The sequence below is a fragment of the Mya arenaria genome, chromosome 8 (assembly GCF_026914265.1).
Source record: "Mya arenaria isolate MELC-2E11 chromosome 8, ASM2691426v1".
Classification (NCBI taxonomy): Eukaryota; Metazoa; Mollusca; class Bivalvia; order Myida; family Myidae; genus Mya; species Mya arenaria.
The window spans coordinates 34,556,217-34,570,559 of NC_069129.1; the positions used below are offsets into that span (position 1 = coordinate 34,556,217).

General features: G+C 36.0%; 1 protein-coding gene across 7 annotated transcripts in view; it reads left to right on the plus strand.

The window, feature by feature from the left end:
- The window catches only part of LOC128242778 (dynein axonemal heavy chain 5-like), a 109,099-nt gene that overhangs the window by 89,108 nt on the left and 5,648 nt on the right, over positions 1 to 14,343 (plus strand). For all 7 annotated transcript variants that reach the window (XM_052960091.1, XM_052960092.1, XM_052960097.1 and 4 more), the window contains 16 exons: positions 1,519 to 1,672; positions 2,074 to 2,238; positions 3,052 to 3,278; positions 3,549 to 3,667; positions 4,265 to 4,713; positions 5,026 to 5,241; positions 6,018 to 6,155; positions 6,585 to 6,712; positions 8,829 to 8,997; positions 9,599 to 9,754; positions 10,079 to 10,417; positions 10,685 to 11,043; positions 11,554 to 11,744; positions 12,104 to 12,225; positions 12,888 to 13,006; positions 14,124 to 14,326. In XM_052960091.1, the coding sequence (XP_052816051.1) occupies positions 1,519 to 1,672; positions 2,074 to 2,238; positions 3,052 to 3,278; positions 3,549 to 3,667; positions 4,265 to 4,713; positions 5,026 to 5,241; positions 6,018 to 6,155; positions 6,585 to 6,712; positions 8,829 to 8,997; positions 9,599 to 9,754; positions 10,079 to 10,417; positions 10,685 to 11,043; positions 11,554 to 11,744; positions 12,104 to 12,225; positions 12,888 to 13,006; positions 14,124 to 14,326 (3,254 nt within the window). The remainder of the gene's footprint in view (positions 1 to 1,518; positions 1,673 to 2,073; positions 2,239 to 3,051; positions 3,279 to 3,548; positions 3,668 to 4,264; positions 4,714 to 5,025; positions 5,242 to 6,017; positions 6,156 to 6,584; positions 6,713 to 8,828; positions 8,998 to 9,598; positions 9,755 to 10,078; positions 10,418 to 10,684; positions 11,044 to 11,553; positions 11,745 to 12,103; positions 12,226 to 12,887; positions 13,007 to 14,123; positions 14,327 to 14,343) is intronic.

Here is a 14,343-nt window from a genome sequence, read left to right on the forward strand (position 1 = left end):
CTTGAGCTATTATATAATAGCAAGCTTCATTTTTCTTTTCATAGATAAATATCTATACCCCCAGAAATACTTATGTTAGAGCCATATAGGACTTGTGTTCATCATGTGACGTTGTATCATGTCACCAAAAAATTGTGTTGCATGTAGCTACACTCATGAAACTTCATAGAAATGTGCTCAGTCAGTATGGCCAACATTTTACCACTCCTATCTTCAGGCGGTATCTAGGGGTATTCTTCCTATGTCCGTGATAGCTCTAGCTTTATATTCCATCTGCTAGCTTTTATTGTGTGGCATCACAGTATTTAGGGACTTCAATTGGATTTATATTTCAAAAAAAGGTCACAGTATCACTGACAGAATTATTTCAGCTCATGCCGGGCAATAATTAGTGTATTTGACTTTGATGCACAACATAAGTTATATTTTCATGTAGTTTTACCGGTACATTAAATTTGATAAGATTACAATAAGTAATTTGTATTTTTAAGCCTTTATGTCAGTGTTACTAAAATAGTATGCATTTTATCTCTAGTGATGGGATGAAGTGAGTTTTCTTTCTCTGTGGTGTAAAATATTCCACTGTTGTCTTTACTGATCATTGAAGTTTATCTAAATTTCATCATTAAAATAAATTCAATGAAATAATTTATATGATCACAATTTTATTTTTCTGTTTTTCTAATTAGTGAAACCTCTCTTTTAATATAAAAAGTAATTTTGTTCTTTAATTTGGTAAGAAACTATTACTTTGGCAATTCTTTACCTTGTTAAAGCCTTGGGCAGCCGTGAGTGCAGTGAATATTGTCACATGGTTATTGTTCAGTTGTCATTCAAAATATTCATACAATGTCAACCTTGTTCAATAGAATTATTTACTGTAAATACACATTTCACATTCAACATATCCAGTCACCTTTTCATTATACATGTACAATCAAGATAAGAAAAAAGAAACAGCTTAGTAAATAAGTAATAAAGGTTGTAGAACATAATTTTCTTAATTATTTGCATCTACAAATGATAGAATTTTTAATATAATTTATACTGTTGTACAACCATGTTTGAAGTCTTGTACCATGTAGAATAATAATTTACATTATTACATTTAATATCTAAAATATGGTAGAGGTACAGTAACATTAACAGTTGTATCCTATTGGGAGTGTCCATATGTCTCAATCCCCATCTCTCACATGCCTATAATGTTCTTACATGTATTTAAACTACTGGAGGACCTAAAGTTGTATTATCTGAACTAAGATCATATATTAAATTGGGCCTTTGGATTTGAACACATGACAGAGATATTACTGCAGCATATCGAGTGTGTCTGTATGCTTCCATCACTATATCTCACACTCAGATCCAAGAAGCTGTGTCAAACCTACTGGAGGACCTAAATTGCTGTTTAATAAAATAATATCATATATTTGGGCCTTTAAATTAAAACACATATATATTGTTGTATCATATTGTGAGTATCCATATGCCTCAATCCCCCTATCTTGCACTCAGATCATACAATGTGTCAAACCTACTGGAGGACCTGAAATTCCTGTACCGAACCGCTGGCCAGCAAGGGAAGGGGATCACATTCGTCTTCACTGACCAGGAGATCAAGGATGAAGGCTTCCTGGAGTATCTCAACAATGTCCTGTCTTCTGGTGTGGTGGGTTGTTTTTGAAATATTGATTGAATTTGCATGGGATGGTAAATGTTAGAAAAGAAGACATGGTGGGATGAGTATGCTTTCAGCTGAAATGATGTGCTGCCATCATCCTTTGTGGCATGTAAGAGTGTTTGAATGCAGAATTTGTAAGCATTATCAGTGTTATCTCTCGATTTGTTTGTCATTGAAACGAGATTGGATACTAATACTATAAGTCAGTTCAACAATGTTCTGTGAAAATGACATAAAGATACCAAGGATTCTTTGTATCTGGATTCTTAGTCAGCATGGTTAGGTAATTATGTCAAAACTTTTGTCTAAAACACCTAAACTAAAGGAACATAAAAAAATTAAACACATAGAAAAAACTGGTTGTATTAAATGATGGTCACCAATTACAGGTTGCGAACCTATTTGCACGTGATGAGATGGATGAAATCCTAGGAGAGCTTATCCCAGTGATGAAAAAGGAGTTTCCAAGGCGACCACCATCCAATGAAAACTTGTACGAGTACTACCTGTCGCGAGTGAGGAACAACCTCCATGTTGTGCTCTGCTTCTCACCTGTAAGTATTTAGAATATAAAGTGGAACTTTCCTTGTCATAAAAGTTTAAAACTTACTTGACAATTTATATGGCTTAGACTAAAAATGTGGTATTTAAGAGAACATATTGTGAAACCTGGTATTAGAATGATGTACTTTGTTGTTTTGGGGGGGCTGGCAGGAGGGTGGCGTCAAACTCACCTATGGTATTGAATAATATTAGTTAGATTTGACATATAGTGACCAAACTTGGTATATAGGAAGAGTTTATAGAGACCTTTAATGGGTTTGTGTTTGGGTCAAGTTCAAGACCACTGTTACTAAAATAAGAAAAAAGACTGGTACTGAATAACTTTAGTTAGTGTTGACATATTTTGACCAAACTTGGTATATAGGAAAAGTTTATGGAGACTTTTCTTTGGATTGCATTTGGGGCCCCTATGTTCAAGGTCAGTGTTCCTAAAAATAGAAATAAACAGTTGACACTGAGTCCCACAACGAAGGCTGAAGTTCTTCTGTCAATAATATTTGAGTTTATTTTATTGCTTTTGACAGGCACATAATACATCATTATTTTTTCATTTCTTAGACAAAGTGGCATCTATTTGAGCTCACTGTCCAATGACAGCTCTTGTTTATTCTGGTTAATAGCCTGCATTTTATACTAAAATAGATTTAACTTTTGCACAAATAGATTTAACTTTTGCACTTGAACAACAAAATATCAAGGCACATTAATTTTAATCCAAAATTAAGTTTCTAATATTGTTATTATAACTCAATACAATAGATGAAATAGAGTTGTTGAGTGTCATTTTTTTTTCCATTTAACAGGTAGGTGAGAAGTTCCGTGCACGTTCGTTGAAGTTCCCGGGGCTGATCTCAGGATGTACAATGGACTGGTTCCAGCGCTGGCCTCGTGATGCGCTCATCTCTGTTGCAGACCACTTCCTGTCACAGTTCAACATTGACTGTACGCCGGAGGTCAAGAAACAGGTCATACAGACGATGGGCATTGTACACGATGGAGTGGCAGAGAGCTGTGCTGAGTACTTTAGGAGGTGTGTGGAGGGGGAATATTGAAGTTATTATATTTTAGTAGAGGAAATCAACAGTAATTTAAATATCATATTTACCATTGAAGTTATCTTATAACTTCTCAAAATAGTTAAAAAAAGGCTTTGATGTACTGGTACATTTTAACTACTTTTTTCAAGTTAAAATAAAAAATATACTTACAGGATAAGGCATAATAGTGTCATGCAATTTCATATTATATCTTATTATTGGTCCTGATTGAATGTCTCACTACATCATTAAACTGAATTCAGATACCGTCGTTCGACCCATGTGACACCCAAATCCTACCTGTCCTTCATTAACGGCTACAAAACCATCTACACAGACAAGAGGAATGAAATTGGGGACCTAGCTAACCGGATGAACACAGGTGACTGAAAGGATTACGAAAGTTTGTATCCTGGGTAGAAACAAAAACTGGTGTCAAGTCTGAAAAATAATGACAGGACATTAACCCACGACATCCTTAGTGATATTAGGATTATTATTGAGTAACAAAAGTTACTGAATGAAACAGTTAGCAGTCTCTTTTAGCAGAGGAATCAAACTTGAACAATAAATTGTAAATACGAGCATAAGTCAGATGTATATGATGCGTAAATGAACTACATGTTACAACCAAAACATAGGAGTAAAGTTTAAAATCACATAATACATATAGTTGATCAACTTAATGTAAGGCGGATTGATTTTGCTAGATTATCATACTAAGATTGGGCCTCAATGAATGAATAGTTTGTTTAATATGTCCTGACTCTTTCACAAAAATACCTGCATCCCATTTTGCATCAGATTATATTGTTCTTATTTTTCATTAAGGTCAATTTACTTTTAAGGAAGTAAACACAAGATAAAGCCTTCCTACCTTCCCACAACTAAATATGAGCAAAAGGAAATGCCAAACAATTGATTTCATATTATTTAACAAGCAATATATGATTACAGAAATGATTTCTCTGTTATGTAGGTTTGAAGAAACTCATTGAGGCCTCAGAAGCAGTTGCAGAACTTGAAAAAGAGCTTGCTGTAAAAGAGAAGGAGCTTGCCGTTGCTTCTAAGAAAGCTGATGAAGTACTGAAAGAGGTCACAGCTAAGGCTCAGGCAGCCTCTAAGGTCAAAGAACAAGTACAGAAGGTAAAAGACAAAGCTCAAGCTATCGTAGATGCCATTGAAAAAGATAAGCAAATTGCTGAAGCCAAGCTTGAGAAAGCTAGACCCGCCCTGGAGGCTGCAGAGGCTGCTTTGAACACGATCAAGCCAGCTGATATTGCGACTGTGAGAAAACTTGGAAAGCCACCACACCTGATCATGAGAATTATGGACGCGGTGCTGCTGCTTTTCCAGCATCGTGTGGATACGGTTACCCCTGATCCAGAGAGGCCATCTGTGAAACCTTCTTGGTCCGAATCTCTCAAGGTTTGTTTAACATTTATATCCCATCATGCAATTGTTTGTTGCGCTACTGTAGTTACTGTCTGATTTCATGGCAGGAGTAACTACAGTCTACCATTGTGGTGTCATTTTTAAAAAATATGATATGCAATGGGCCTTTAACATGTTCTTCAAATTACAAAATGCAAGGCCATTGACATATTTTTAAAATAATATCAAAATGAAATTTCTGTGTTCCATCAATTTATGGAAAGTAATAACAAAAACAGAAAATACATAAAATAGTAACATTGCAATGTTATCAGTCTCTAAAATCCAGACTTTTTCTTATAACAGTTGATGGCCGGAACCAACTTCCTAGCCCAGCTCGTGTCTTTCCCGAAGGATTCGATCAACGATGAGACTATTGAGCTGATAAAACCATACCTTGAAATGGAGGATTATAATTTTGAGAATGCAAAACGTGTGTGTGGTAATGTGGCCGGACTCCTTTCCTGGACAGTCGCTATGTCTGATTTCTTCTCCATCAATAAGGAGGTTTTACCATTGAAGGTGGGTTATAGGAAATGACATGATGCTTAACAACACTTAAAGTAATATTTGTTTGTGTTTCACTGAAGGAAAAATTTACTAGTCACATGATGAACCTGGACAAAAGGTGGATGTGAATCTTGGTTCAATTTATTCTTTGGACAGTGAGTTAATTATCGAGGGCAGTCATAATCGGACTTAAGCGCCTTATCAATTAAAAAATTTAGAGGTAAAAAATCTTTTAGCTTTCCTTTGACGAAAACTTAAATCCTTTCAGAGGTCATGAGAAACAATGAGAATATTGAAGAGCACCTCGTTGATAAGCAGTAGAAAACTGTGCAAAAACATAACCCAAACACTGTCAGTAAAATAGGATATAGATTTGTTTTCAATATTGTTGATAGTGTTGGATGACTATGACATAGAGTAAACAAAACTATGACAGCTTGCTGTCCTGAGAATTAAAGTATAGATTAATGGTTGACTGGTTAGCATATCAGACTCTGGACTTGAGGGTCTCAGGTTCAATCCCTTCTCAGCACTTCGTTGATGGTTATCACTGGTTATAGCCTAGGAATTGTTTATGGTAATTGATCTAATATTTGTTTTATAAAAAGCTTTCAACAAATTATGGTTTTATGATTTGTTTATTGAAGACACATAAAAAATAATTAGCTTTCAATAAAACAATCTTAAATTGTGTTGATTTTTTTTTATTTGAAAACACTCTTCCAACCTTTTTTTTGGCTTCCGTATTTTTATAACAAAAAATAAATGTGACCTTGACCTTATTTCAGGCGAACCTTGCAGTGCAGGAGGCTCGTCTAGAGATTGCTATGGGCGATCTAGCAACAGCCCAGGCCCAACTAGATGAGAAGGAGCGGGAACTAGCTGCTGTACAGGCAGACTATGATAAGGCCATGTCTGAAAAACAGGTACAATTTCATATATGCTCTATATAAATGCACACCGGACAAGTATTATTTAAAGGAACACTTTTGGCAAACATGTACATGGTATCTTTTAAAATTTGATAACAAAATGGGGTGAAAGAACTTGTGCATACAGTGAGCACCCAAGCTACACATATTCCTATTTTTGTTACATATTATGAATGATCACATGTTTTTATGCCCTCCACATACAGTAATCCCACTGCCAATCTGTCTGTCTGTTCATTCCTGTGACAACACCATTTGAAGGCAATGGGATTTTAATGAAATGTTTTATTCTATAGGAATCATCAAACATGGTCCAATCAGGGAGATTTTTAACGTTCCTTTGAAGCTCTTATTAAAATATTCTTTACAAAAAATTGTAAATAAAACACATAAAACTACAATAGTAAAAATTTAATTCTTCAGAAACTGATGGATGATGCAGAGACGTGTCGACGGAAGATGAATGCAGCGGCGGCTCTCATCGAAGGTCTTGGTGGGGAAAAGATCCGGTGGACCGAACAGAGTCATGAGTTCAAGGCCCAGATTGGAAGGTAAACTTTTTTGTGAGCCCAATGCTTCACAGTCTTATTTATAGGGATAGCAATGTAGGTAAATATCTATATGCTGTAAGTCGTCGCATGTAGAATCATGAGAACTGTGGATGTCTGGTGACCCAGTATTATTCTGGTATCCTTTGAATGGTTTCATGACAAGAGGAAGAATATGTTAAAATATTATAAACAAGACTTTTTTAAAATAGATAAGGTCACAAGGTTCAAAATTTTAGATAGTTACAACTGTCAAGCTTGCTTTTACATCGGACACCTGAAATTGGTTAGCGTTAAAGGGCCTATATATGGACATGAGATCAGTAGGCTGATAAGCCCTCTTAATTAGTAAAATATTGTTTTTGAGAGCTAATCAGTAACAAATATAAGTATTCATGGCAGAAAGATGAGTATTATAAATTAAAGGACGCTTTTCTGACGTGTATCAGGTGAAGTTCAGTGTGTTAACATGTATTGGTCGAAACTGTGCATAGATATTCTGTCAATAGGTTCTTATCATTATACTCAAACAAAATGAGAATCTAACCACATATACAATGGATTTGTTTATGATATGCTGTCTTGTGTATGTATGAAGGCCTTCCCGATTTGAAAGGTTCTGTTATAATTTTGTTAAAATGGCTTCCCCGTCACAAAGTCCAATTTTTCCTGATGAAACAAAATGTTCCCTTCCATTTCAATCTTGTTACAAAATCATTTCCCGTCTCTTTGTTTGTTTGAATTTGGAAAAAAAAAATCAAGGTAATGTCATAGCCTCGAGATGTCCTTGGCATTCGCTCCATAGCATGATTGTTTCCTATATTTCAATCTTATTCTTTTTACTTAATATCCCGTTTGTAGACAAGAAAACAAGCCTTTGACCAAAGTCAAGTACACCGCATTTGATAGGTATCCCGGCGCTTGTTGACATTGTGTAGTGTTGTCGATCATGGACATTTATATATAAGATTTCATTGAAATAATAAATCATGGAAATTGTGAATTCATGAAAATATAACATTCATGGAAATTAGCATTTAAGAAATATGCTTCTTTAAACTTAGTAATTTAAGTATGTTTTACTGTTTTCTAGTTTGAAAAACAACAACATAGGACAATGAAAACTTTAAGGATAACAGTATCTTTTGTTAATTGACAAAATCTTTGAAACACTGATTTGAATGTTACACGTTTACCTCAGATAGAACCAACATGGATTGTTTAGAGCCATGATTAAATATTGTTTATGTTTTAATGTTGTTAAAAAATGTTGTTAAGTCATTTGTTAAGTATCATTAATGTAACTGGAAATGACCTTAACAATCTGTAGTCTTTTACAATAAAAAGTACTAAATTATGTAATGTTACAAATACTTACATTCAACATATCATGTAATGTTATAAATATAAGCTTAATGTAATGTTATACATAAATTATATTTAAAATTAAATGAATACACAGCAGTTGTAAAGGGTCATTTTAGATATTCAAAATGTTTGCAATGTTGAAAGTATGTGTATAGTTTTATCACATTGATTAAAACCTATTTGGTTTTTGGAGTTACTAAGAGTGAAATACGATAATTTATCAATGCTTGCATGTTCAATGATTTAAGCGTAGAGATTTGCCCTTGTTTTGTTTTTGTTTATAGTAAAGTATTAAATGAAATCTTCCAAAACGTGAAATTCCTTGTCTCTTTTGGCACAAATCTTTTTCTTTTACCCTAAATCAAATTGTCAGTATTTTTAGCTTGTTGTTGTTTTGGAGGAAAAACATCTAGGCATTGTCATAGTCTTGACATGTTTTCATTGTTGTTCAAAACTTTAGCTGTGGCCAGAAGTAAGATTATGTTCAAGGTATTTAAAGGTGTTTACCTCTCAGTCAAGGGGTTAGGTTTTTACCTCTCAGGCGTTAGGCGATTACCCTCAGCCCAGGGGTCAGGCCTCTAGTCCCTCACTGGCTTTTTCTCTGGCTTCTAAAAAAACAACAGAGATGAGGAATTTGCTAAATCTGTCCTTACTGTAAATAAATAATTTTCTAATAATAGCCTAACAGAACATGCCCTGACCCAATTTATTTGATCTATATACTAACATAAAGTTCTTCTCTCCCATGTAGACTGGTAGGTGACGTTCTTGTGAGCACAGCGTTCCTGTCATACTGCGGACCATTCAACCAAGATTTCCGTTCCATACTCTTCAAGAACTGGTTTAAAGAACTGAAGATGAGAAAAATCCCATTCACACTCAACCTCAACATCATTGACATGCTCGTAGACCCCAATACAGTACGTAATTCTAGCTCGCCTGGTTTTCAAAGAAAAAACCTTTTATTCTCAAAAGAAGTTCATGATATTCAAATGGACACTTGTTGCCAAAGACCATATGCACATAAAGCAAGGACAGTTACTTTGGCTGTAATATTTTTTGAGTTATGGCCCTTTTTTTACTGAAACACAACAGACGAATATTGGCATTCACTTCCTATCACTAAAGACTTGTTTTTCCAATTATACTAATGTATCTAATAGTTTTTTAAAGTCCAAATAGGAATGGATAACAAATGGCCCTAATATTAACTTTTTTTTCTAAAAAAAAGGTATGAATTAAACATTGCAGGTGAAACCAACTGTAATCAATCTTTAAATATGAATGTCTGCTCATATAACATACAATTTCTGATAAAATGTACTGATTTGATTGAAACAATTTAATTACAGTAATGATAAGTTAGGTATTTATGAATTTTCACTGTCAACAAATTGATGGCTCCTTGAGAGATTGGACATTACAGATATGAAAATGGAATGATTGCATCCTTCCTGTGTCAAGCCCTCAATAGGCTGGCATCCACTTAGATAATAATTACAAGTGGTGTTGGTATTCCAGGTTGCTGAGTGGAACTTGCAAGGCCTGCCCAATGATGAGCTCTCCACCCAGAATGGTATCATTGTCACGAAAGCTGCCCGCTACCCTCTCCTCATTGACCCCCAGGGACAGGGAAAGAACTGGATCAAATCTCGGGAACAAAGCAACGAACTTCAGGTATTGACTTGTTGAAGAAATGTAGAAAATATTTTGTAAATATGTACCATACCAAGTTGCAGCATAAATGACAAAATTAACGCCATTATGCTTAAATTCACCCATAATTATAACAAGAGAACTCTTATTTGAACTGTTGATGAAATGTTATCATTGTAACAAGCATTTTGTTCACATTTCACACAAGACTGATTTTTGATGTCTAACCCTATAAAACAATTCCTATTCATCTACTTCAACTTTGAATTTAAACTATGTTATACTTGATATAATAGATATAATAATATTTGATTATGCAACAATTTGTCTTTCCCTATATTGTAGCTGACTGCTCTGAACCACAAGTACTTCCGTCAACATCTTGAGGATGCCATGTCACTTGGCCGCCCACTCATGATTGAAGACATCAATGAAGAGCTTGACCCTGCCCTCGACAACATCCTCGAGAAAAACTTCATTAAGGTCGGCTCTACACTCAAGGTCAAGGTTGGTGACAAGGAGTGCGACATTATGAAAGGATTCTGCCTGTACGTTACAACGAAGCTGTCAAACCCGGCTTACACTCCAGAGATTTATGCGCGCACTGCAATTATCGACTTTGCAGTCACTATGAAGGGTCTTGAAGATCAGCTGCTTGGACGTGTAATTAAGACAGAGAAGGCTGTAAGTTCCTTCAAGATGTTTTTAATTTTGCACAAATTGATCTTTTTATAGTATATTGGCTAGTATGTAAGAGGGTTCACTACCTTACCTTAGAACCTGAATTAGAATTGATAGATAGGCCTTGGTAGGGCTCTCTGTTAGGATTATAATATTGCTCATGTCATTTACACCAAATCACCATAACTATATTTTAGTGTTCTCTGTTATCTTATGGTATAACGTACTAAATATTTCTTTGTATAACATAATTCTAATGCTGTCTTTCAGGAACTTGAATCCGAGAGAGTGAAACTGATGGAGGATGTGACAGCAAACAAGAAAAAAATGAAGGAGCTTGAAGACAACCTACTATTCCGCTTGACCAGTACACAGGGATCCCTCGTTGATGATGAAGACTTGATCAATGTACTCCGCATCACAAAACATACATCGCAGGAGGTTCAACAAAAGCTGCAGACAGCTGATGAGACAGCGTCGAAAATAACAATTGCACGTGAGGAGTTCCGGCCTGTTGCCACTAGAGGCAGTATCCTGTATTTCCTTATCGTGGAGATGAGCATGGTGAACTGCATGTACCAGACGTCACTGAAACAGTTCCTCGGGTTGTTTGACCTTTCAATGGCAAGGTGAAATGATAGTTGTTAACAGATATGATAGTTGTTAATAGATATAAATATAGAATTAAAAGTGTTTCGCAGCGAGACCTCATGAAATATGCAAATGTATTGCATGTTTAAGTACAGTTCAAAATTACCATTTAATAAAGTTTGGCAAATAATCCTTTTTATTGTTGTTAAAAGTAAATGAAATTTTTACTTGTCTGTTTTTCACAAATGTCAATATATCGTCATAGCGTTGGTGTTGTCGTTCAACAATAAAATTTGGTAAACACGTTGCCAGAGACAATACGCACATGCATAGCAGTGTAGAGTTTCGGCCCTTTTTACTGAAAAAACAAAACCAACAGACATTTGTTCTGCATCCCTCTTGTTGAAGCTTTATAATTGTAAAGAAATATTCGAATTTCAAACATTCAGGATCAGTTAATTTACTAAAGAAATATTATTTACACTTTATGTATTTGAGTTTAAATGATTTATAGACAACAATTAGTAATCATGTAATGTTTCTTACAGGTCCACAAAATCCCCAATCACACAGAAGCGTATTACAAACATCATTGAGTATATGACATTTGAGGTGTTCAAGTACGCAGTACGTGGCCTGTATGAGAAAGACAAGATGACCTTCACCTTGCTCCTGGCCTTGAAGATAGACATGGCCGGTGGCAAGGTCAAACATGAGGAATTCCTCACGATGATCAAGGGTAGGTTTATCAGCTTAATGTTTTTAAGGTGTTAATACTCATAGTGTATGTGTCATGCTTAAATCCTGACCATGGGTTAGGGTTGGAAAAATTCAGTTGTAGGTAAAACCATTTTTTTTTTTGTTTCATCAAAGATTTGTTCCCTCATGTAAATAAGCAATGCATCCTGGGATGACATAGTTTATCTAAGAATGTAATATTTTTTTAGTCCATTAAGTATAAATTTTAACCACTCTATTATCCTTGTGTAGGTCCCTAGATCTGAATGTTTTCCATCTAAAGCGCCACAAGTGGATTCTCTATCCAGGAATGAATGTTGTTCATTACATGTAAAGCATATGTTTGCATTTTTTGTCTAGGTGGTGCATCCCTGGATCTGAATGTTGTCCAGCCGAAGCCCCACAGGTGGATCTTGGACTTGACCTGGCTCAACCTGGTCGAGCTCTCCAACCTCCATCAGTTCTCTGGAATACTGGAACAGGTCAGTGTTTGTAGAATATTCCTTATGTTCAAGTATATTGAGCAGTAAAAGCACCAAACCTCTGTGTCATTAAATGCACTCCTTCGTGGTCACATTATATAAGGTCAGACAGCGAAACAAATATTGGGGGTGAAATGTAAGGAAAGCTTGATTCAATGATAAAACATCATCAAAAGTAAGTATTTAAACTTGTTACAACATATGTTCTATTTTGCAGGTAAACATAAGTAACGCTTTTGAAAACTGAAAAAAATTAGGCTTAGATTTTCAAAATTCTGTTCAAATCAATATCTGGTGTCTGTTTGTAAAAGATGTTGCCAACATAAAATATATGAGTGAGTCCCTTTAAAGGGGGGGGGGACTTTATTCCCACAATGTATGACCCTGCATGTGCCATATCTTGGTAACTGGACTGTCCATCATAACAAAATCTGAATTGAACTATAAATGTATGTATCAAACATATGCAGTCAAACAATCTGCAATCAAACAATATCTTTTAAACTAAAATGTCTGATCTACTTTCTTGCCTCTCAAAAGTGAAACATGTGTGCCAGAAACAGACTTTCAATAAGCTTTTACTAATAGTGGTCTTCATAACTAAGCTAAAATGCATGTAATAAGTATAAACTCACATTGTTTGCTCATTTTCTAACAAACAGATACAACGTAATGAGAAGCAGTGGAAGCAGTGGTTTGACAAGGAGGCTCCTGAGGAGGAGGTGATTCCTGACGGCTACAACAACTCCCTTGACGTCTTCCGACGACTCCTGCTTGTCAGGTGAGATATATGGGCAATGATGGCCCACTGTTAGCAATATGGGTGATGTGAGCACAGTGGTTAGAAATATGGGCTATAACCTCACAGTGGTTAGAAATATGGGCTATAACCTCACAGTGGTTAGAAATATGGGCTATAACCTCACAGTGGTTAGAAATATGGGCTATAACCTCACAGTGGTTAGAAATATGGGCTATAACCTCACAGTGGTTAGAAATATGGGCTATAACCTCACAGTGGTTAGCAATATGGGCTATAACCTCACAGTGGTTAGCAATATGGGCTATAATCTCACAGTGGTTAGCAATATGGGCTATAACTGCACAGTGGTTAGCAATATGGTTTATAACAGCGCAGTGGTTAGCAATATGGTTTATAACAGCGCAGTGGTTAGCAATATGGTTTATAACAGCGCAGTGGTTAGCAATATGGTTTATAACTGCACAGTGGTTAGCAATATGGTTTATATCAACGCAGTGGTAAGCAATATGGTTTATAACAGTGCAGTGGTTAGCAATATGGTTTATAACTGCGCAGTGGTTAGCAATATGGTTTATAACAGTGCAGTGGTTAGCAATATGGTTTATAACAGTGGAGTGGTTAGCAATATGGTTTATAACTGCGCAGTGGTTAGCAATATGGGGGATGAGGATGCAGTGGTTAGCAATATGGGAGATGAGGGCACAGTGGTTTGCAATATGGGAGATGAGGGCGCAGTGGTTTGCAATATGGGAGATGAGGGCACAGTGGTTTGCAATATGGGAGATGAGGGCACAGTGGTTTGCAATATGGGAGATGAGGGCACAGTGGTTAGCAATATGGGAGATGAGGGCGCAGTAGTTAGCAATATGGGAGATGAGGGCACAGTGGTTTGCAATATGGGGGATGAGGGTGCAGTGGTTAACAATATGGGAGATGAGAATGCAGTGGTTAGCAATATGGGCTATAACTGCACAGTGGTTAGCAATATGGGTGATGAGAGCACAGTGGTTAGCAATATCAGTGATGATGGTCCAGTGGCTAGCAATATGGGAGATGAGGGCGCAAATATAAAAAATGCTTTAAACATATTTGATTTACTGATGAATTTTGTAATAAAAACATCTTTCACTACCAGATCATGGTGCCCAGACAGAACCCTTCCACAGGCAAGGAAGTACATTGCTGACACCCTCGGTGAGAAGTATGCAGAGGGGATTATCCTTGACCTTGAAAAGATGTGGTACGAGAGTACTCCAAGGTCACCTATGGTGTGCCTCCTCTCCATGGGATCGGACCCTACCAACAACATTGAAGCTCTGGCTAAGAAACACAAGATAGGTAAGGGAATTTCATCA